Source organism: Anolis sagrei, chromosome 4 (genome assembly GCF_037176765.1).
Source record: "Anolis sagrei isolate rAnoSag1 chromosome 4, rAnoSag1.mat, whole genome shotgun sequence".
In the NCBI taxonomy this organism is placed as follows: Eukaryota; Metazoa; Chordata; class Lepidosauria; order Squamata; family Dactyloidae; genus Anolis; species Anolis sagrei.
The window spans coordinates 238,692,373-238,713,659 of record NC_090024.1 but is presented as its reverse complement, the minus strand read 5'-3'; the positions used below and the strand labels follow the sequence as shown (position 1 = coordinate 238,713,659).

General features: G+C 41.0%; 1 protein-coding gene across 3 annotated transcripts in view; it reads right to left on the bottom strand.

Annotated features, from left to right (window-relative positions):
* Nucleotides 1-19,521, bottom strand: part of ZBTB46 (zinc finger and BTB domain containing 46) — a 66,972-nt gene extending 47,451 nt beyond the window's left edge. Inside the window, exons 1-2 of one of the 3 annotated variants that reach the window (XM_067468256.1) lie at nucleotides 18,907-19,521; nucleotides 4,449-5,409 (exon numbers count right to left, since the gene is read on the bottom strand). In XM_067468256.1, coding sequence (XP_067324357.1) covers nucleotides 4,449-5,385 — 937 coding nt within the window. In that variant the 5' untranslated portion in view covers nucleotides 5,386-5,409; nucleotides 18,907-19,521. Of the gene's footprint in view, nucleotides 1-4,448; nucleotides 5,410-18,542; nucleotides 18,879-18,906 lie in introns of those variants that run through there. The other 2 variants (XM_060771898.2, XM_067468257.1) reach the window with 2 other exon arrangements.
* Between the last annotated feature and the right edge of the window lie 1,766 nt (nucleotides 19,522-21,287).

Sequence of the window (21,287 nt, the reverse complement as noted above, 5' to 3'; positions counted from 1 at the left end):
TGCTCAAAGGTCAGGGCATCCCATCTGAGTGTCTATGCCACAGTTTTGAAGGTTGGCTTTAATCCCATATTTGAATCTATTTTCCTGTCCATCAACATTCTGTTTTCCATTCTTGAGCTGGGAGTACAGTAACTGCTTTGGGAGATGGTGATTGGGCATTCGGACAATGTGGCCAGTCCAGCAGAGTTGATGGCGTAGGAGCATTGCTTCAATGCTGGTGGTCTTTGCTTCTTCCAGCACACTTTCAGTTCCTAACACCTACTAGCCATTAGGAGTTATGGGAGTTGAAGTCCAAAAAGCCTGGATGGCTGAAGTTTGCCATGCCTGATATAAAGGCTTCAAAATACTAACTTATTCCAAGTTCCTAAGGCCTCAATGATTACAAATAAATGATTATGATAAAATAATTTAGATTACAATGAAATCAGTGGGGGTTTGCTTTAAGTGTCCCTGAAGCAGTGAGTCACTTATTTTTAAAAGCACTTCTGAGATTTCAGCCCTTTCCCCACATGTTCTCCCTGCCAATAACATAGCTTTATTTTCTTTGCTCTTTCTCAACACCTACCACTTAAACTTTCTTACCCTACTTTTCTGAACTTTGACTCTCTTCCTTACAAATAGTCCACCTGTTTCAGTCCATGCTGGAGATCTATCCAAATCTTTAAAATATGTGGAAACAGATGCTGTTTCTTTGTTTCCGCAGGCCTCTGCGGCATCTGGAATCTTTTATAACAGAGGCTTCCCAACCTTTATGGCTATATTGGAGATTTTAAGTAACTTTCTATGAAGAACCATCACAAAATGGCTGCAATGGAAGTGTGAAGAATCACAATATTTACTATCACAATATTTGTTCCCTAGGAGGCTGACTGGAGAGGCTAGAAGTGAACTTGCTAAAAGAAATTGAGCAAAAGGCTGAGAAAGTGAAATGTGATTTCCAAAAGAACTACTGCCTTAAACAAACAGAACATCTCTCAGCTGAAATGGGTATTCCAATTAATTTTCTTAAATTATATCTAAATTAATTCTCCTAAAATTTAACACACTGCCATCCTCTTTCTCCTTGGATCCTTGCTCCTCTGGCCTAGAATTTGAACTAGATTGATATCCCAAGTTTAACTGACAACTGAGAGTCCCCAGGTGGTGCAGCAGGTTCAACCGCTAAGCTGCTGTACTTGCTAACCAAAAGGTAAGTGGTTTAAATCCGGGGAGCAGGGTGAGCTTCCACTGTTAGCCTCAGCTTCTGCCAACCTAGCAGTTCGAAAACATGCAAATGTGAGTAGATCAATAGGTACAGCTTTTGTGGGAAGGTAACGGCGCTCCATGCAGTCATGCTGGCCACATGACCTTGGAGGTGTCTATGGACAACGCTGCCTCTTTGGCTTAGCAATGGAGATGAACACCAACCCCCAGAGTTGGACACATCAGGGGAAAACCTTTACCTTTACCTTCTAGTTCAAGTAGTGATCTCCCTGGACAAGTTCCATTAGCCATAGATTGATGGATGGATAGATAGAGTGATAGATAGAGATGAGCACCAACCCCCAGAGTCGGATTCGACTGTACTTAATGTCAAGGGGAAACCTTTACCTTTAACTGTTAAACTTCTCTGATATTTCTAGAATTGTTAAATTATTAGTTCAGGAGAATAACTTCAGAACAAGACTAACAGAGTTAGCAGCATCTACCCAATATATTTTAAGCTCCTCCGAGACCGAGAGGTACACGCTATCAAATCAATAGGTGAACAGTAATATGGCAGGGAGTCGCAGAGGAGGGTTTATACTGCCAGTGTTACTCCTAGCCATTACTAGTCTGAAAGCCAATTATTTAAGAAAGCTACTTAATGGTTTGCCTGTCATGGTTTAGCATGATCAAAAAAGATAAGCCAACCTAGGCAATGTGTGCCTGTGGCATGTGTCATTTCTCTCATCAACCTGACTGTTATTTTGCTGAGCTACTGGGGTCAGTGAAGGAAGCATCATAACCTTTATGTATCATTAATGTACTATACAGACTTATTATATCCACATGCTAATCTCAGAACTAGATTACGTGGGAAGCAGGACACCTCATTACATAACTCATGTTATTTAGGTGTATTGTGAAAAACTAAAATAATGGAATAGAATAAAACACAATAAAATAGAAAGCAACGGCACAAGAAAAGGGATAAAGACAAATATACATCAAAGATCTAAAAGTCTTTTTTTTTTAAAGAATGCGTTTCTTTTTCAGTCCAGTCTCTTTAGGTAAGGTAAAGTTTTCCCATAACATTAAGTCCCACCGTGTCAGACTCTGGGGTTGGTGCTCATCTCCATTTCTAAGCTGAAGAGCCAGCGCTGTCCATATTTATTTACCATATTTGTATACCGCCCTTCTCAGCCCGAAGGCGACTCAGGGCGGTGTTGTCCATAGATGCCTCCAAAGTCATGTGGATGGCATGACTGCATGGAACACTGTTACCTTCCCAATTAAGGGGTACTTATGGATCTCCTCACATTTGCATGTTTTCAAACTGCTAGGTTGGCAGAAGCTGGGGCTAACAGCAGGAGCTCACCCCACTCCCAGGATTCGAACCGCCAACCTTCAATCAGCAAGTTCTGCAGCTTAGTGGTTTAGCCTGCTGCGCCACTGTGACACTTAACCCTAAAAGTGGTTACTTGCTTTTAATGTCTACTTGCATCAAGTAATAATGGCCATCTGGTAATACTGATAATCCTATACTTGACACCGCCAAGGTCATGTGGCTGGCATGACTGAATGGAGCACTGTTATCTTCCTGCCGGAGCGGTATCTATTGATCTATTCATATTTGCATGCTTTCAAACTGCTAGGTTGGCAGAAGCTGGGGCTAAAAGTGGCAGCTCACCCTGCTCCCCGCATTTGAACCGGTGACCTTTTGGTCACCAAGTTCAGTAGTTCAGCAGTTTAACCCAATGTGCCACTGGGGAGGGCATTTTATAAGTAGTCCACCACAATTGAGGAAGTACTTTTTCTGGTCACCATCTACCCAACATCCTTCAGATAGGGTGTCTTGTGAATAACACTACAGTAATTTAAGATTGTAAATAAAAACATATAGGATGAAACAGTCTTTGAGATTCTTTAGCAGGCAAACAAGCCATTATAACACCATCTCCATCTTCCCTGCTTTATGTTTCAATTTATTAGCCTTTATCGATTTTATTATTTTACTGTTATCAATTCAACATTGTACTGTTGTGGCTTGGTAAAAAAAGGGGGCAAGGTAAAGCCAAATATCATTTGCATACCAGTATCACTTTAGCCCTTATTCCCACATAAGAACTCTTCTGTACTTTTGTGCAGATGTTAGAAAGCATGGAATACAAAATTGAGTCCTGTTGATATAAGAGTCTTGGAGCAAAGCAGTAAATTCACAGCACTGCCATCTAGAAATGACTATCCAAGCACAACAGGACTGTGATCTCAACTCAGAGTGCTAATCCCAAAAGATTTAGCGAAATCCACTAGGCTTTATCAGTCCCACCCCCCCACCCCTGTCTCTCTCCCACTTCCACCTCTGCCCTTCCCCATAACGAAATTTCTGTTCCAAACATGAGCTTAAAGCTATATTAAAATGGATTGAAAAATCAACTTGACCAACGAGTACAGGCAGTCCCTAGGATAAGGACATGATAGATTCTGTATGTTCTTATGTATGTAAATCAGAAAAAATATATTTTCATGTGTCTGCTTAAATAATCTGCTCCTCTTTTATCTAACCCTGAGTTTTTAGCATTTTACCTTACACATGTGGCTCGCTCATTGTCATTGTGATTGTGGATGGTTTTATACTGTATTTTTATATTGTTTTCTGTATTGATATGTTTTATGTGTTTTACTGTGTTGTCGTTTTTGTTTTTGTTTTTATTTTATTGTAATTTGCTGTTGGGCTTGGCTTCATGTAAGCTGCCCCGAGTCCCCATTGGGGAGATGGTAGTGGAGTATAAATAAAGATGATGATTGTTATTGTCATCATCATCTGTGTATGCATACATAGAGACACACACAGACACGTTTTGGATAGCATAGGGAAGGATAAACACCTCTGTGGTGTTCACTTTGCTGTCTGTGCCCCAGTCACTTTCTGTCCCTGTGATAATGGATTTTGAAAAAAAAAAAGATGGCTATGAACCAAACTTGGCACAAATACGCAATATGCCCAAATGTGAACACTGGTGGAGTTTGGGGGAAAATAGACCTTGATATTTGGGAGTTGTAGTTGCTGAGATTTATAGTTCACTTACATAGAGCATTCTGAACCCCACCAACCATAGAATTGGGCCAAGTTTCCCACACGGAACCCCCATAGTGTGTTTTCTGATGGCCTTTAGCAACCCCTCTGACACCCCTTTGCAACCCCCAGGTTGAGAAACACTGCTCTGTATGATTATGTATGATATAAAATTGAAAGGAAATCTTACTTGAGTCTCGACTACTGTATGGCCATCCAGAGGCAGACAGAAAAGGTGGGACTGGAGAGTTTGTCCTGCTCTCATCTCCCAGTTGCTGTGTAATATGCCGCACAGTATCCTTGTTTTTCCTGTTCTTTCTGCGCCCTGTGGGCTGCCACCCATCCATTGCACTCTGTTCCGAGAAAGCATTCTGCATTGCACTTTCTTTGGTGGACTGGAGCTCATTCCTTCCACAATGGGATGGAGAGATCTGCTCTTCTTTGATACGTAATGATCCATAGCCTAGGTCGCTTGACCAAATAGACTGGGAAGAAATGTCATCGTGATTATCTGGTTTTGGTTCTTGATCTTCTTTTCCGTATGTGCTCCCTCCTTCATGACAGCTAGCAATGGCTGAGTCACCTGAGGAGTTTGTGGGGCTTGTCCGCCGCGCTAGCCAGGGAGATATGCTCCTACCGGCTACGACTGCTGAAATCAAGGCATCTGTACTACTGCTGGATGAAGCCCCAAGTTCATAATCAATAAGATCATCTGATGCATCAGATTTTATACTAATGTCAAGAGCAGCCTTTATAAAATTATGACAGGCTTGGACAATCTCAGTCATCTGGAGATAGCTAGCAGCTGACATCACCTCAATAACATTCCTGCTGGTCAGTGCAAGGTGTGCGGAGTACATGAAATCAATGATTGCTTTAAAGCCCTGTGCTGTTACAATGTCTAAATGAGTGACGGTTGCCTGCTCAGAGGTCTTCTGCACCTGGCAGTACAGTGTCTTGAAGTACCGGCTGCTCCCAAGTAAAATGTTTTTATGAGCCTTGAAGATTTTTCCCTCCACGATAATACAAACATCACAGAGGATACCGTGCTGCCTTTGTTCATCGAGTTCTTGAAGCAGATGACGGTAGTGGGAGGCAATCTCCATATCTTCCTTTCGATTGTTCATTTGCACGGCTATGTCTGTACCACTCTGTGAGGGAAAAGGAGAGTATTCTCTTATTAAACGGGCCATCATACTATGTAAATTACCACGGAAAATATCCAAAAGGCATTCAGCAATCTTAGCAGGGGGCCATTCACATCAAGCAATTACAGCATATTCTATTTTAACTGCCATGGTCTTCCATAATCCCATTCTATTGAATCCTGGGGTTCATTGTTTAGTAACACAGTAATGTGCTTTGGCTGAGAACTCAAAATGCTCCTTCCTAGACTGTAATAAGCAGAATGATGTAGCTGTTTGAGCACTGGGTTACAACTTGTTGCCTAGGGTTTGAGTTTTGCTCCACCACAGAAACCCTGAGTAACCTTGGGCAAGCCACACACTCTCAGCCTCAGATGAAAGTAAATGTAAACCTCCCCTGAACAAATTTAGTCAAGAAAATCCTATATTTTAGGGCAGTGGTTCTCAACCTGTGGGTCCCCAGATACTTTGGCCTTCAATTCCCAGAAATCCTAACAGCTGGAAAACTGGCTAGGATTTCTGGGTGTTGTGGGCCAAAACACCTGGGGACCCAAAGATTGAGAACCACTGCTTTAGGGTCCCCATGGGTTGGAAATGATTTGAATGCAAACAACAACAACAACAACAACAACAACAGGAAAAGCCCAGGATTCAATAGGTTGGAACTTGGATCCATGACAATTAAAGTGGAGTAAAAGTGCCATAATTCTGTAATGTGAATGGACCTAGTTTCAAAGAGCAGTAAGACATTATTTTTAAAATAGTGTGTTTAATACTTGTGCTATATATCCTCACCTGTAAGCCATAACAAAATTAGATGTATTAAAATATGCTTTGGCAACTGTGAGGACTGAGAAATGGCTCTCTCTTTCAATCTCCAGTGTCAAAGACCAAGCAGAGTGGGCGGTCAGATTTGTTCTTCCTTCAAACCACAAATGTGGAACCTGCAGATACAGAGGACCAACTGTACTATCAGCTAAGGAGGAAGACACCGCATTTACTCAAATCTCACTCTCACCTTTTTTTGGCTAAATTACTCTTGATGGTGGGTTAGAATCATGAAAGTAAACCCACCTGCACTCCTCCGTCATGACAAGGCTAGCAAATTCACTAGCCTCAGCCTGATGAAGGGGCACAGCTTCCTAATTGGTCTCATTCACGAGGCCTTCAAATCTCCCCTTTGGTTTTGAAGGCCTCCCAAATGAGGCCTTAGTTGGGAAGTTGCTGCTCAGTCTGATGGAGCATGGCTTCCCCTTGCCTGTTGTCCATGTGCAAGAAGTTACGCATTACATTCAACATTTTTTTGCAATACGCATCTTCAAAATTGAAGGGTGTATTGCAATTAGTGATATATTATACTTGAGTAAATACAGTAATTGTTTGGATGTCAAAAGGCAGCAAGTGAGGATTGAAATATTTCCTCACTCAGTTTAGAGAAACAACCTCTAAAGCTGCTATTTGCACATGGGAAGGAAACCATCCACAGAGTCCATTGGATATATCCTACTAACTTAAAATGCAATTTCAAAGAGGGATTTCTTTAAAACTATTGCATAGAAGCAAGGAGTTAAATCTTCTCCATTTCCTCCTGCTATTACAATAATTATAGACTCCTTTCAATTTTAGAATATACACTCACAAAGATGCAATACAGCTTGCTGCTGAGGTGAGGAGAGGTATCTACTTAAGCAGTAGAAGGAAAACAAAAACCAGCAGCTTAGGACCACTGCACTCCTCTTCACTGCAGACTAGGGATGTCGTTCTTCAAGTATTTTCTCAAAGGAAGCAAAGCATAATTCGACCAATTTGTTTCCTGCAAGAAAATCTTTGAAAACCATCAAGTTTCCAAAGGATATTCAAAATTATGGGTTTATTATGTGTAAAACGTGTCTGTGGCCACAGGAAAAAAAACCATTTTCTGTACAAAAAACTTCATTTCCTACGCAGAAATATATATTTACACACATCAATAAATGTTTTCTGCACAAAAAGCTGTGCAAAACCACCATGTCCAACATGTCATGTCAAATAAGAATCAAACTGCAAGAGTCCCATCAGTCCCAGATTCTCCTTGTCAGAGTTTCTCTAGATTCAAAAATATGTTTTTCATGTATGTGTCCTTGGTCTGTTCTCTTTTTGTCTGAATAACAAGAGAACTGCACTGGGTGATGGCTATTGTTTTTCCCCACCCAAATTCCAGCATATTGTAGGAGTGGAGGTGGAAATGTAACCTCTTCTCTCCCACTGTGCACTAGGTCCAACTTGGGGAAACAAACAATGGCCTCTAGCGCAGCAATGAAATCATCTAAGGGGCACATTCTGGAGAAACAGAGTGGTGATGAGACCTCTATGGACAGATGTACGTGGATCTACTAACCAACTTTGCTGCCTTTATGACGACACAATGCATTCACCAGTGTCAAAATAAGGTTCAACTCTAAGTTTCTGAAAACATCATGAGGGGCACCACTTTCTATTTTGTGTGATTCACCAAAGTATTTTGGGATGCCTTTAATATCTATGGTAATTTGATCCTGGGTTCGTAAGTTGCATTGAGTAAGCTTAGCTCATCAATATGCAATGGCTGACAAACAGCAGTATATTAAAGATCACTACCTTTAAACTTTACTTCTATGGCTTGTTGTTGTGTGCTTTCAAGTGTTTTCCAACTTGCAGAGACCCAAAAGGGTTTCTGGAAAGACCTGAAGACCTGTTCCAATGTGCCTTCGAATAATGGTTAAGCTATTGTTCAATTGGTTCAGCTACTGTTCAAGTTTGCCTAGCCCTCATCTTTTGGTAGGATCTCCAGCACTTTATATCCAGCCCCGGCCTTACAGTTTGCGTTTGCACTAGTCCTTGCCCAGCCCTATTAGTCTCAAATCTACACTTTTCTTGGCTATAGGTTGTTTGTTGCTTGACTTGTTTTAAGCTGTCTTGCATTTTATTGGCTTTATTGTTTTAATATAGTTGATTGTTATATGTTTTTAATTGTGTTACTTTGTAACCTTTGTTTATATTGGGCTTGGTCCCCAAGTAAGCTGCCCTGAGTCCCTTCTGGAAGGTGGAGGCGGGATATAAGAATAAAGCTGTTGTTGTTGTTGTTGTTGTTGTTTTCTTGGCAAAAATGTGATTAGAAAAGAGTTGTCTTTGCCTTCTTCTGAGGATAAGAGAATGTAACTTGCCCAAGATCACCCAGTGCACTTCCATAACCAAACAGAGATTCAAATCCTGGTATCCAGAATTGTAGTCCAATATTCAAACTACTGAAGCTGCTGGTGGCGCAGTGGTTAAACCACTGAGCTGCTGAACTTGCTTACCAAAAGGTTGCAGGTTCAAATCCGAGGAGCAGTGTGAGCTATCACTGTTAGCCCTAGCTTCTGCCAACCTAGCAGTTAGAAAACATGCAAATATGAGTAGATCAATAGGTACCACTCTAGCGGGAAGGTAATGGAGCTCCATGCAGTCATGCTGGCCACACCTCAGGGGAGGTGTCTACGGACAAAACTGGTTCTTCAGCTTACAAATGGAGATGAGCACCAACCCCCAGAGTCGGACACGACTGGACTTAATGTCAGGGGAAAACCTTTATATGAAATACACTGTTCATATTTTAAATGTTACTATCGGAATTGCCTTAAATTTTTTTTTCAAATGCAGAACATACCATTCGGAATATCAGATACACAATATACAGTGCACATAGCTGTGCATAAGGAAACAGAGGGGGAATTAAATTAAATGAAGAGAGTACTAACAATGATAATTACTTTGCTAATAATGGCTATTCACAAGCTATTGCTCCCGATAAGGCAGGCATCCTGGCACTAAATAAGTTGATTAGCACATCTAAGTGATAAGAAACCTTTATCTCAGTTCAAGCCTTTGCAGATACAAGGGTATGTCTTCATGTAATCAGCTGTTTTTCGTTCTCATCACCTTTAGATGTTTCTTGGCTTATTTAGTGCCAGGACGGGTGTGCAGCCAGCAACAATTATGAATGGGCAGTGATAATTATGTAGCTATACTGTATTTTCTACCTTCAATTATGCTCCAAACCTCACTCTCTGCAATTGTGCCCTCCCAGTCATAAATACTTATGCCATAATGAATGTATTGATATTTGATGAGCCACAAGACCTTTTGTAGTTTTTGCTATAACAGAGTTAATAGTACCCACGGTTCTGGAAATTCCCCTTGAAAGCACTCATTATTTCTTGCCACTTCTATAAAAACTTGTGAATGATCAGAATTAGAAAGTATCACAACAGTCTTGTTTTTATTTTAAACAAATCCACCAACATTGTAGAATGGTATGAATCACTGAAGAACTTCAATGCATGGAAAGAATAAAACAACTGGCCACCCAGTTTTGTTGCTATTGAACCAACACTAATACATTAAATTTCAAAAAAAATCCATATTATTTAAATCCTAATCCTAGCTAGTAAACCTTGCTGTTAAATGTCTCATGCATTTACATTTTGCTTTTACAGTAATCATCAGGACACCTTTAAAATAATGATAAATCATTACAGAAAACTGCATTTCTGTGACCAGTGGAAGAACGATACTGTTCGCACTTTCAAATGCTTCTCTTTTGGTTATTACAATGCTGCTGATCAAGCCCATTTATTCCACCCAATTCTGCATCTTTTTCCTACACATAGTGTCCTATAGATTACGAATGTGTCCAGAGGAGGGCGACTAAAATGATCAAGGGTTTGGAGAACAAGTCCTATGAGGAGTGGTTTAAAGACCTGGGCATGTTTAGCCTGCAGAAGAGAAGGCTAAGAGGAGACATGATGAGGGCCATAGAACAAGAGGTGAGGGGAAGTGATAGGGAGGAGGGAGCAAGCTTGTTTTCTGCTGCCCTGGAGACTATGATGCAATGGAACAATGGCTTCAAACGACAGGAAAGGAGATTCCACCTGAACATGAGAAAGAATTTCCTAACTGTGACAGCTGTTCAGCGAAGGAACTCTCTGCTCTGAAGTATGGTGGAGGCTCCTTCTTTGGGGACTTTTAAACAGAGGCTGGATGGCCACCTGTCAAGGGTGCTTTGAATGCAATTTTCCTGCTTCTTGGCAAGGGGATGGAGTGGATTGCCCATGAGGTCTCTTCCAACTCAATGATTCTATGATTCTATAAACTTTATTCTGTTTCTCAGAGACAGGTCCCTTCCACATAGCTGTATAAAATCCACATTGTAATGGATTATATAGCAGGGTGGACTCAAGATAACCCAGTTCAAAATAAATACCGTGGATTATCTGACTTGATATTCTAGGTTATATGGCCATATGTATGGAAGTACCGACAGGTACATACCAGTAGATATAGATGCAGGCACCAACAAAACCATTTCCAAATAACAAGTAGTAATCTCTCTAATTTGCATATAACCAATTCTTACTAAACTGTACAGGTTATGTATTCTTTATCCAAAAATAAAAACTCTCTTTTGAGTCACTGAGATAGTGATACCTTTGCTTTCTGATGGTTTAGAATACACAAACTTTGTTTCATAAAATTATGTTAAAACGCTGTGTGGAAAATTACCTTTGGGATACATGTATATCATATTATGTACATGTATAATAATCCAAAATTCCCTCCAAAAATCAAAATCTGAAACATTTTGGGATAAGAGATATTCAATCTGTAGTATTCCATAGCAAATAAGAGATGACTTTTAGTAAGAGATTACTATACTTTATATGGAAACAGTTCTGTTGGTGCTTTAGTACCTATCCTGTAGCAAATACCTATTGATAAGTAAACACACATAGCAAATTACTGCCAAGCTTTCAATAGCTAATCACACGTCTGAAGGCAGTTAAGTACCTTCCACACAATATGGCTTTATGATCCAATTTATTTTTCTATTACACTTCCATACACTAAGCTTGTTATTAATTCTGCTCTCATCAGAGGTGCAGTGTCCTTCCAGTGTCTTCAAATAATTCTTTGTTGACATCAGGCTCATTAACTTACTTTTTCCTGGAATGACAAAGTCAGCTAATCGCACATGATTTACCATACCCCCTTTCCTCTGTATTTAGCATTCTTACAATTGCATCTGGACTACAACAACCAGAGAGTATAATGAAATTTTTTTTAACTTATGAATATATATAGTAAAGATAAAGGTTCCCTCTTGGCATTAAGTCTAATCGAGTCCGACAAATTTGTAAATGTGAGTGCTCATCTCCATTTCTAAGCTGAAGAGCCGGTGTTGTCCTTAGATGCTTCCAAGGTCATGTGGCCGGCATGGGGCACTGTTACCTTCTCGCTAGAGCGGTACCTATTGATTTACTCACATTTGCATGTTTTCGAACTACTAGGTTGGCAAAAGCTGGGGCTAATGATGGGAGTTCACCCCACTCCAAACTGTTACCTATTTTCAAATTTGACCAATCAGGGGAAAAGTTTGAACCTACATCTCTTAGCACAAATTTGTAAATTTGAAGAAAACCAAAACAAAGTGCAAGCTAAACAACCAAAATGCAAGGACAGTGGTTTTGCATTCTGTTTAATAATATAATAATATAATATATTGTATGTGTATATATCTTGTAAGCCACTCTTACAAGATATATACACATACAAATGTGTATAAATGTTGTAAATAAATAAATAAATAGTACTGTTTGAATGTCTATGCACGATCAGGTTGGTTTGTGAAATTAAAAGCCATAATGGAGCTTTCCAGGCTCCAATAAGGGAAAATAGTTTGATACATTGATACTTCCTCTCATTTATCAGCTTATTGTTTTCATACTGTTAAAACGAAATGATACTAAACTGCACAAGGTAACACAAACAGAAAAATACCCACAAAGATCAATCAAATGTGAGAAAATGTGATACTCTAAAGAAGTGGAGATGAAGCTACATGAAACAGATCTGCAATTATACTAATAAGGAAGAAAAGCAAGTCCCAAATAATCCTGTTGCTTCTGGCAATAAGCCTTCCAGGCATGCACTGTCAAAATGTATGGGGGGAAGGTTGTAAATCTCTGATTCAAATCTGTGGACATGAAGGAGCAATCTAGTTACCCAGACTGTAGCCTTTGAATTTGTCTGATAAAGGTATCATCCTAACTTGGATTAAAGAACTATATAGAAAGACTTCCAAAAGCAGGTCCTTCTGCAAAGAGAGTATGAAGGTCACACAATGTAATGCAGTACTCTAAGGACTGGACTATGATGACTCTGAATCCCAGGGTTTGAATCCTTGTTCTGACACCCAGGGCCCTTCCACACAGCCCTATATCCCAAGATATCAAGCAGAAAATCCCACATTATCCGAGTGTGGACTCAGATAACCCAGTTCAAAGCAGATATTGTGGGATTTTCTGCCTTGATATTCTGGGATATAGGGCTGTGTGGAAGGGCCCCCAGTCGATGGATGACCTTGGAGAAGTCAGACTTTAAGAGGAAGCCAAAGGCAGAACAAACCTGGCCAAGAAAATACTGTGATAGGTTTGCCTTAGGGACACCATAAGTTCGGCATTACTAGAAGTCACACAATGAAGTTAACAATGTTATTTGCACCATAATTTTATTACAGCTGATCCCTCATGAGTTTTTTTAAAAGGAAAAGCAGTGATGATCTGATTTCCATGACTACTGTTACCACATCAGATTTGTCCCAGTAAAGATCTGCATATGAATACCAGCTTTCAATAATCACTCATATATCCCACAAGCATTCCCAGCCTCGGCATTATTGTAGAAATCAAGCTTCAAGCTCTCAACCATGGTCAGAGAGTGTGTATACAGAGACTACACAACAGTCAGAAGAAAAAAAGGTAAGGATCCTATCAATAACTACAAGTAATCTCTCTGCTTCTAAGTTTCACTCAGGTCCCTGCTACACTACCCTATAGCCCAGGATGTGATCCCAGATTACCTGCTTATCCCAGATTATCTGGCAGTGTAGACTCAATCAGTTCAAAGTAGAAAATCTGGGATCAGATCCTGGGATATAGGGCAGCCTAGATCCAGCCTCAGTTGCACTGTAAACAGGGCAAGGATCTGCAACAAGAGACCGTCCTCAAAGCCCTCAGTGAAAACTCTCACAAAGCAATTGCCTTTACCAGGACTATCAGAAGGAGAACAGCTCCCAAATTGCGCAACAATTAAAACAATTTTTTTGTAGAGCTCTATTTTTTAATAGAAGTATAAAAAGTATTTTACTATCTGTGAGTAAATATATTATCAACTGTTTTCTATTAAGTAGGAATCTTGCTTATTACGCCATATGCCAAACAAAATATTTCTACTTTTCAGAAATGAAGATGAATTAAGATGTATCTCAGTGAATCCGAAGTATGCTTTCAATTCTAGGCCTATAGAAGGAGAATCTCCAAACTGCATCTTCAGGTGAGTGTAACCTCATCTAACACAGATCTACATCATCTATTTCATCCAGGAACATCTAGGACTGAGAGACAATCACTCACTCCAATATCTTGCCTAAAAATGGAATGTCAGATACTGGCCTAAGAATTAAGATAAGAATTAGTTTCTAGTTCACTCCTAGCAAATCAAGCTGAAGATGTGTCAACAACTGTGATGTGGCAGCTAAGAAAGCCAATGCAATTCCAGACTGCATCATTAGGAGGATAGTGTCTAAATCAGGGGAAGTAACAGCAATTGCTAAAACCTGTCCAGAAAAGGGCAACCAAAATTATTAAAGGTTTGGAAGTCAAGCCCTATGAGGAATGGCTTAGGAAGTATGTATGTTTTAACATTTGGGTATGTTTAGCTTAAAGAATACAATAACTTTGTCACTGAAATGAAATGAAATTAAATGCCTTCACAAAACAACATACCCATCCCTCCACACTCCAGCCACCACTGCATAACCCTCAAAGCCATAGTAATGCAAAATCATTGAGTTCAATATAAAAGGCATGAAGAGGGGACATGATAGCTTTGTTTAAACATTGGAAAGGATGTCACACAGAGGAGGGACAAGTTGTGCTTTAAAGCAGTGGCTCTTAACCTGTGGGCCCCCAGGTGTTTTGTCCTACAACTCCCAGAAATCCTAACAGCTGGTAAACTGATTGGGATTTCTGGGAGTTGTAGGACAAAACACCTGGGGACCCACAGGTTGAGAGCCACTGCTTTAAAGCAAAGTTTTGACCCATACTGAGGTTACCTCTGCTGAATCTCAGTTTCTTCATGTCAGCCCTTGTTTTCAATTTATAGAGTTATTCCGAATTATATTTCCATCTTCTGAGATACAAGCTACAACTCCAGTTTCGTGCCACTACAAATTCAACCAAGATTCCTATAGCTTTTCATCTAAGTCACTGATGAGATATATTGAAGATTACTAGATTCAAAACAAGCTCATCGACCAGCTCCTCAAAATCTCTTTCTCATTTAATGATAAATCATTGGTGAGATATTGAATGTGGTTTTCCTGCTGTTACTGAACCCACTTGATGATATATTGTGTTGTACGCACAGAAACAGCTTCCTAACCAAAACCCAAAACTTTGTTAGATGCTTTGTACCCCTGGTGGCACAGTGAGTTAAAGTGCTGAGCTGCTGAACTTGCTGACCAAAAAGTCGCAGGTGTGAATCCGGGGAGCAGCGTAAGCTCCCGCTGTTAGCCCTACCTTCTGCCAACCTAGCTGTTCGAAAACATGCAAATGTGAGTAGATCAATAGGTACTGCTCCAGTGGGATGGTAACAGCACTCCATGAAGTCATGCTGGTCACATGACCTTGGAGGTGTCACGAGCCAGCAAGGACAATGCTGGCTCTTCAGCTTAGAAAGGGAGATGAGCACCAACCCCCAGAGTCGGACATGACTGGACTTTATGTCAGGGGCAGGCATATAGCGGGGGGGGGGGGGGGGCTTGAGGGGCTTCAGCCCCCCCTCCAAATTCTCAGGGTGGTCCGCGAGACGGCCTTACTGGTACATTATTTAAACCAGGGGTCCTCAAACTAAGGCCCGGGGGCCGGATGCGGCCCTCCAAGGTCATTTACCCGGCCCTCGCTCTGGGTCAACCTAAGTATGAAACTACTTGAAAGCACACAATAACAACAACAATCCTATCTCATCAGCCAAAAGCAGGGCCATACTTTCCATTGAAATACTAATAAGTTTATATTTGTTAAAATTGTATTGTTTTAAAATGGGTTTTTTTTGCACTACAAATAAGATATTTGCAGTGTGCATGATTTTTTCGAATTATAATCCGGCCCGCCAACAGTCTGAGGGATTGTGACCTGGCCCTCTGTTTAAAAGGTTTGTGGACCCCTGATTTAAACTGTTATGTTTATTCATAAATTGATCTGATCACCATGCTCAATATATCCCATATGCATGGGGGTATTGGGAAAACAATACCAAAGGTTTGCTAGGGTATATCCTCTCCCCCACCCCAATCAAACTCAGCCCCCCCCCCCCAATCAAAATCCTGGCTATGGTCAGGGGAAAACCTGCTGAAATTAAGGAAAATTAAATCCACAACTTTCCCACAATCCACTAAGTAAGTAACCTTAGTCAAAAGAGAGAAAAGTTAAGCCTGTCAGGATGCATTCTTAAAGATTACACACTAATTTCTACTAATTGCTGCATTTGTTTCTCTAAAGTTTTGTTTTACATAATTTATTTTGCGCTGCTTATCTCTGAGAAAAGGCTTACTTTCATGGTTCAATAATTCCATTTCACCCACTTAGAGGGGCTCACAGTGTCTTACTTTAAAAGGTAGGGCCACAGTCATTTAACACATAACAAATACTGTATTAATCCTATTGTGCAAAGTGTCAGGATTTTCTGGCACAGATACAAAGTAATAGAGTTCAGGGAATTATGAGCGTAAAGGATAGCTATTTGAATTTCAGGGAGCCTTTCAAAGATTTAAACTAAGCTCCTTTTATCCTTTTATTTACCAATTAAATTAAGAATATAGCAACAAGGATTACTCTGCGCTACAAATAAAGAAGGGAAGTCAAACTGGGGTCTAGAGGCAGCTGCTGAAAGAAACAAACAGAGCACATTGAAAATGGGACTTTGGGCAAAGGAGGCGGCTCTTGAAAATAATTTTGATGTAAGGAGGACAAAAAGGTTAGATTGTAGATGTGAGGAGAAAACCTATGGGGGTCTCATATTAATCAGAACATTGAGGAGAAGCGAGATACAGCAATTAAAAGGCAAGAAGAAATGCTTTGCACTATATTAGCACTCATTTTCACTTACCAATTTAGCCATAAAGTGCATTGCCATTGTTTTAGAAACTCCTCAGAAAGCTTTTTAGAAAGTGTACCATCTGGAAAGAATGAACACAGGATCTACTGTATGAATGTCCTAGAAAATACAAGCCATAGGGACAAAATGGCCCATTTCCTCTGTTCTCTGCAATTCAAAGTTCTGACCTGCATATCACTGATCGCAATGGTTACAGTGTCTGTCTATTAAGTCAATAATTCTGCTTTAAACAAACCTGATAGAATTCTGAATCATAAAGCTAACTGAACCATTCCTTTAGACATGGACGCGGTCGCATAGAGTAAATGACATGCCACACAGTGTAAATGACAGAATATTAAATGAAGCCATTCTGTCACAACAGCAAAATGTAAACAAAAGCTCCATCAGCATTCACTATCTTTCAAACTGAGAATCAATAGTTCCAAAAACTACAATTCTATACTGTGCGTGCTTAGTAGGAATGAAGCCATAATGAAAACAGTAGGAATCAGTTCTAAGTAGATGTGCTTAGGATTACATTGTCAAGTTTACTCTTTTTTTGCGAAGGAACGAGGCAATTTAGCACATCAAGACTTCAATTTTGTTTTAGAAAAAAACCAACTTGTCATATAAAACTGTTTAATAATATAACTGATACTTACTACATATTCAAAATTATAAAAAATAGTAATGATGCACACATTCCTTGTATCACAAAGAAATTTCAAAATAGGAAACACAAGAAGTAACTGTTCAACTGAGTTGAACCCAGTTAAATGCAGTCAATCAATAGAACAATATTGGCTGTCAAATGTGAGAGCTTCCCCTTTATTTTCCAAATATGACAGCATTTAAAGGGGCATGGAATAAACAGCCAAATCCTACAACACATGGTATAGAAACTACACTGAAATATTGAAAGTTTTCTAAAACTGCAATTTTTTAGTTTGCCTCATCATAAAAAAGCAGTGTTTCATATTTCCTAATATCAAACACAAAGTCTTCTGAGTTGCTGTGAGTTTTCCAGGCTGTATGGCCATATTCGAGAAGCATTCTCTCCTGATGTTGCGTCCACATCTATGGCATCCTGCCTGCCATAGATGTGGGTGAAATGTCAGGAGCGAATGCTTCTGGAACATGGCCATACAACCCGGAAAACTCCCAGCAATCCAGTGATTTGGGCCATGAAAGCCTTTGACAACACAAAGTCTTCTTTGGGAGAAGACCCTTTGAAATTGAATATGAGGGGAAAAATACAGAACCAAGTTACAAAGTGACAAACTGAAAATGCTAATTACATATTAAAAAGAAGCAACGATTCAAGCATTGCAATTAAACACACACTAGAACTTCTGTATAGCTGCTTGAAAAGGCACCGCTTAAAAGACACACTTCCTTGTGAGCATATCTTGAAATGCTGCTGATAATCTTGTCCTTGTAATAATCCATGCTAAATAAATCTCTCCAACTCTAGAACTGATTGAACTGAGAAAAAACTCACGTTAGGAACAAAAATGCCCTTTTGTTTGTTTATATATTCTTGCCAGGTATTAAAAATACAGAACAGTTTCATGACTTATGCTCCTGCCCTTGGACAGTAAGCAGTAAATATAATTATCTTTATGATATTTACTCCTATGGCTATAGTCCTGGAAATCTGCTTCATTCTTTACTTGTCACCTGGGATTGAGTTATCAGGCGCTCCTTGTATTACTTTTGTGGAAGAGACACATCTATTTACAGACACAAAAAGGCAATGAATCTCCACCTTGCAAACCTCTCCCGATTACAGCCTTTTAGAAACAAAACCTTTCAAGACAGGTAGCTTATTAACACTCTTTATATTCATTCTTTAGAGGTGGCTGACAGTCACATACACAGTTTATACACACACACACACACCCCTTCCATTACATTTTCCTTACCTCTAGACAAAATAAAATCCAGGTCAATTCCTTCACTTGTTTGAAAGCATGTTCCTTTAAGTGGCTCTTCCCAGAAGCTTTAGAAAGAAGCCGGCTGAGTTTAAGACACAACCGAGGGTCACTTCCAACCTTGCAGTTTGCAATTAAAATGGAGTCATGGCCAGGCGAGATCTATGCCTGGCTTTTAGGGGAGGGGGGAGACAATAAAGCCCCAAACAGGCCTGGCTTTAAAGAGGCAGGAGCAGCAAGCAAGCAAGCAAGGAGAAAGCCAGCCCAGGAGAAACAGGCATGCTTCATTCACCACGCGCAGGGCTGTTGGTGTTATTATTATTATTATTATTATTATTATTATTATTATTATTACCTCATCCCTTTCTTCCAAGCAGTTCTGAGCCACTCTCTCCTTTTGTTGGAAACTCTTGGTCCAACTTGCACAGAGGCTGGTTTGGAAAGCACCCTTTAAAAAAGAAAGAAAGAAAGAAGGAAGATCTCAAGAGAGAGTGGAAGCGCTGGCTATTTTTGCAGGCTGGAGCGCCTGCTCCAATGCCCCCTTCTCTCCTCTCCTCTCCTTTCCCTTGAGCTGTGTGTTGACGCAGCAGAAATCACCAGCTGGAAAATTCCCCTTTTGGAGGTTAGAGGGAGGGGTTGGGGTTGGAGGGGGGGGCGAAGGAGGAGCAGGAGGGGGTTAAGCCCTGCCAGTCAGAGCCTGCCCCCCTCCAGCCAGCCCCAAATAAGGCAGGGTGCCCTGGGGTGAAGGGAGAGCAGCACAGGCGCACCCTGCCCTTTCCACACAGAGGTGGGGGTGGGGGGAAGTCTCTTTCCAGACCCCCACCCCCCTTCTTCCTTCCCCAATTGCTTGAACAGGATTCTATTCAGCTGCCCTTCAATCCTTCTGAGAGCAGAGCCCATGCCTGGCTACGCAAGGTGGATTCTTCATACCACCCAGTCTCACTCTTTTGGGCACTGACAGCTGTAGGGAGGAAGGAGAGAGAAGAAAGGAGAGAGTTAAAGAGTTGTCCAAGGTTTTCGTGGCCGGAAGACATACAAGAAGCACTGTTTGAATGTCAAGCAAGAAGTGGGTGCTAGAAACAATATCACATGGAAGCTGACTGGCATAACCTGGGGATCACAACCAGACACAGTGAAGACATTTGCCCTTGCACTATGCTACTTTGCTGCTGAGTATGCATGCCCACATTATAAATCTATTGTCCTCCCAACCCTGCTATACAACTGCGAGACGTGGACTATCTACAGACGTCACTCCTAGAACGATTCCCTCAGTGTTGGCTCCGAAAAATCCTGCAAATCTCTTGGGAAGACAAGCAGACAAATGTCAGCATGCTGGAAGAAGTAAAGACCACCAGCACAGAAGCGATCGTCCTCCGCCATCAACTCCACTGGACCAGCCACGGTGTCCAGATGCCCAACCACCGTTTCCCAAAGCAGTTGCTGTAATCCAAACTCAAGAATGGAAAACGGAATGCTGGTGGGCAGGAAAAGAGATTTAAAGATAGGTTCAAAGACAACCTTAAAAACTCTGGCATAGACACTGAGAACTGGGAAGAAGTGGCCCTTGAGCGCTCCAGCTGGAGTAGGATTATTGTCCAAGATTGGTGTACTGGCGGTGGGTCCATAGGTGACTGTGGAGCCCTATTCTTGCTCTGCATATTTTGCAGTGAGGGCATTGGTTTCCAGGTAGAAGGTGGTCCTGGTCGGGTTGGCTTGATGCACTTTCCTCTTGGCGTATTTCTCTCTTTCGACCTTCATTAGTGCCTCTCCAAATTCTACAGCACTGCTGGTCACAGCTGACCTCCAACTGGAGCGCTCAAGGGCCAGGGCTTCCCAGTTCTCAGTGTCTATGCCAGAGTTTTTAAGGTTGGCTTTGAGTCCGTCTTTAAATCTCTTTTCCTACCCACCAACATTCCATATTCTGTTCTTGAGTTTGAAGTAGAGCAACTGCTTTGGGAGACGGTGGTTGGGCATCTGTACAACGTCGCCAGTCCAGTGGAGTTGATGAGTGGAGTGCTCAAGGGCCAAAGCTTCCCAGTTCTTGGAGTCTGTTGCTGTTGTTCATTCGTTCAGTCATTTCCGACTCTTCGTGACCTCATGGACCAGTCCACGCCAGAGCTCCCTGTCAGCCATCACAACCCCCAGCTTCTTCAAGGTCAATCCAGTCACTTCAAGGATCCCATCCATCCATCTTGCCCTTGGTCGGCCCCTCTTCCTTTTTCCTTCCATTTCCCCCAGCATAATTGTCTTCTCTAAGCTTTCCTTTCTTCTCATGATGTGGCCAAAGTACTTCATCTTTGCCTCTCCAATGAGCAGTCAGGCTTTATTTCTTGAAGTATGGACTGGTTGGATCGTGTCACAGTCCAAGACACTCTCAGAACTTTCCTCCAGCACCACAGTTCAAAAGCATCTATCTTCCTTCACTCAGTCTTCCTTATGGTCCAGCTCTCACATCCATAGGTGACTTCGGGGAATACCATTGCTTTAACTATGCGGATCTTCATTGCCAGTGTGATGTCTCTACTCTTCACTATTTTATCAAGATTGGACATTGCTCTCCTCCCAAGAAGTAAATGTCTCCTGGCTGCAGTCTGCGTCTGCAGGAATCTTTACACCTAGAAATACAAAGTCTGGCACGGCCTCCATGTTTTCTCCCTCTATTTCCCAGTTGTCAATCATTCTTGTTGCCATAATCTTGGGTTTTTTTAATGTTTAACTGCAACCCAGCTTTTG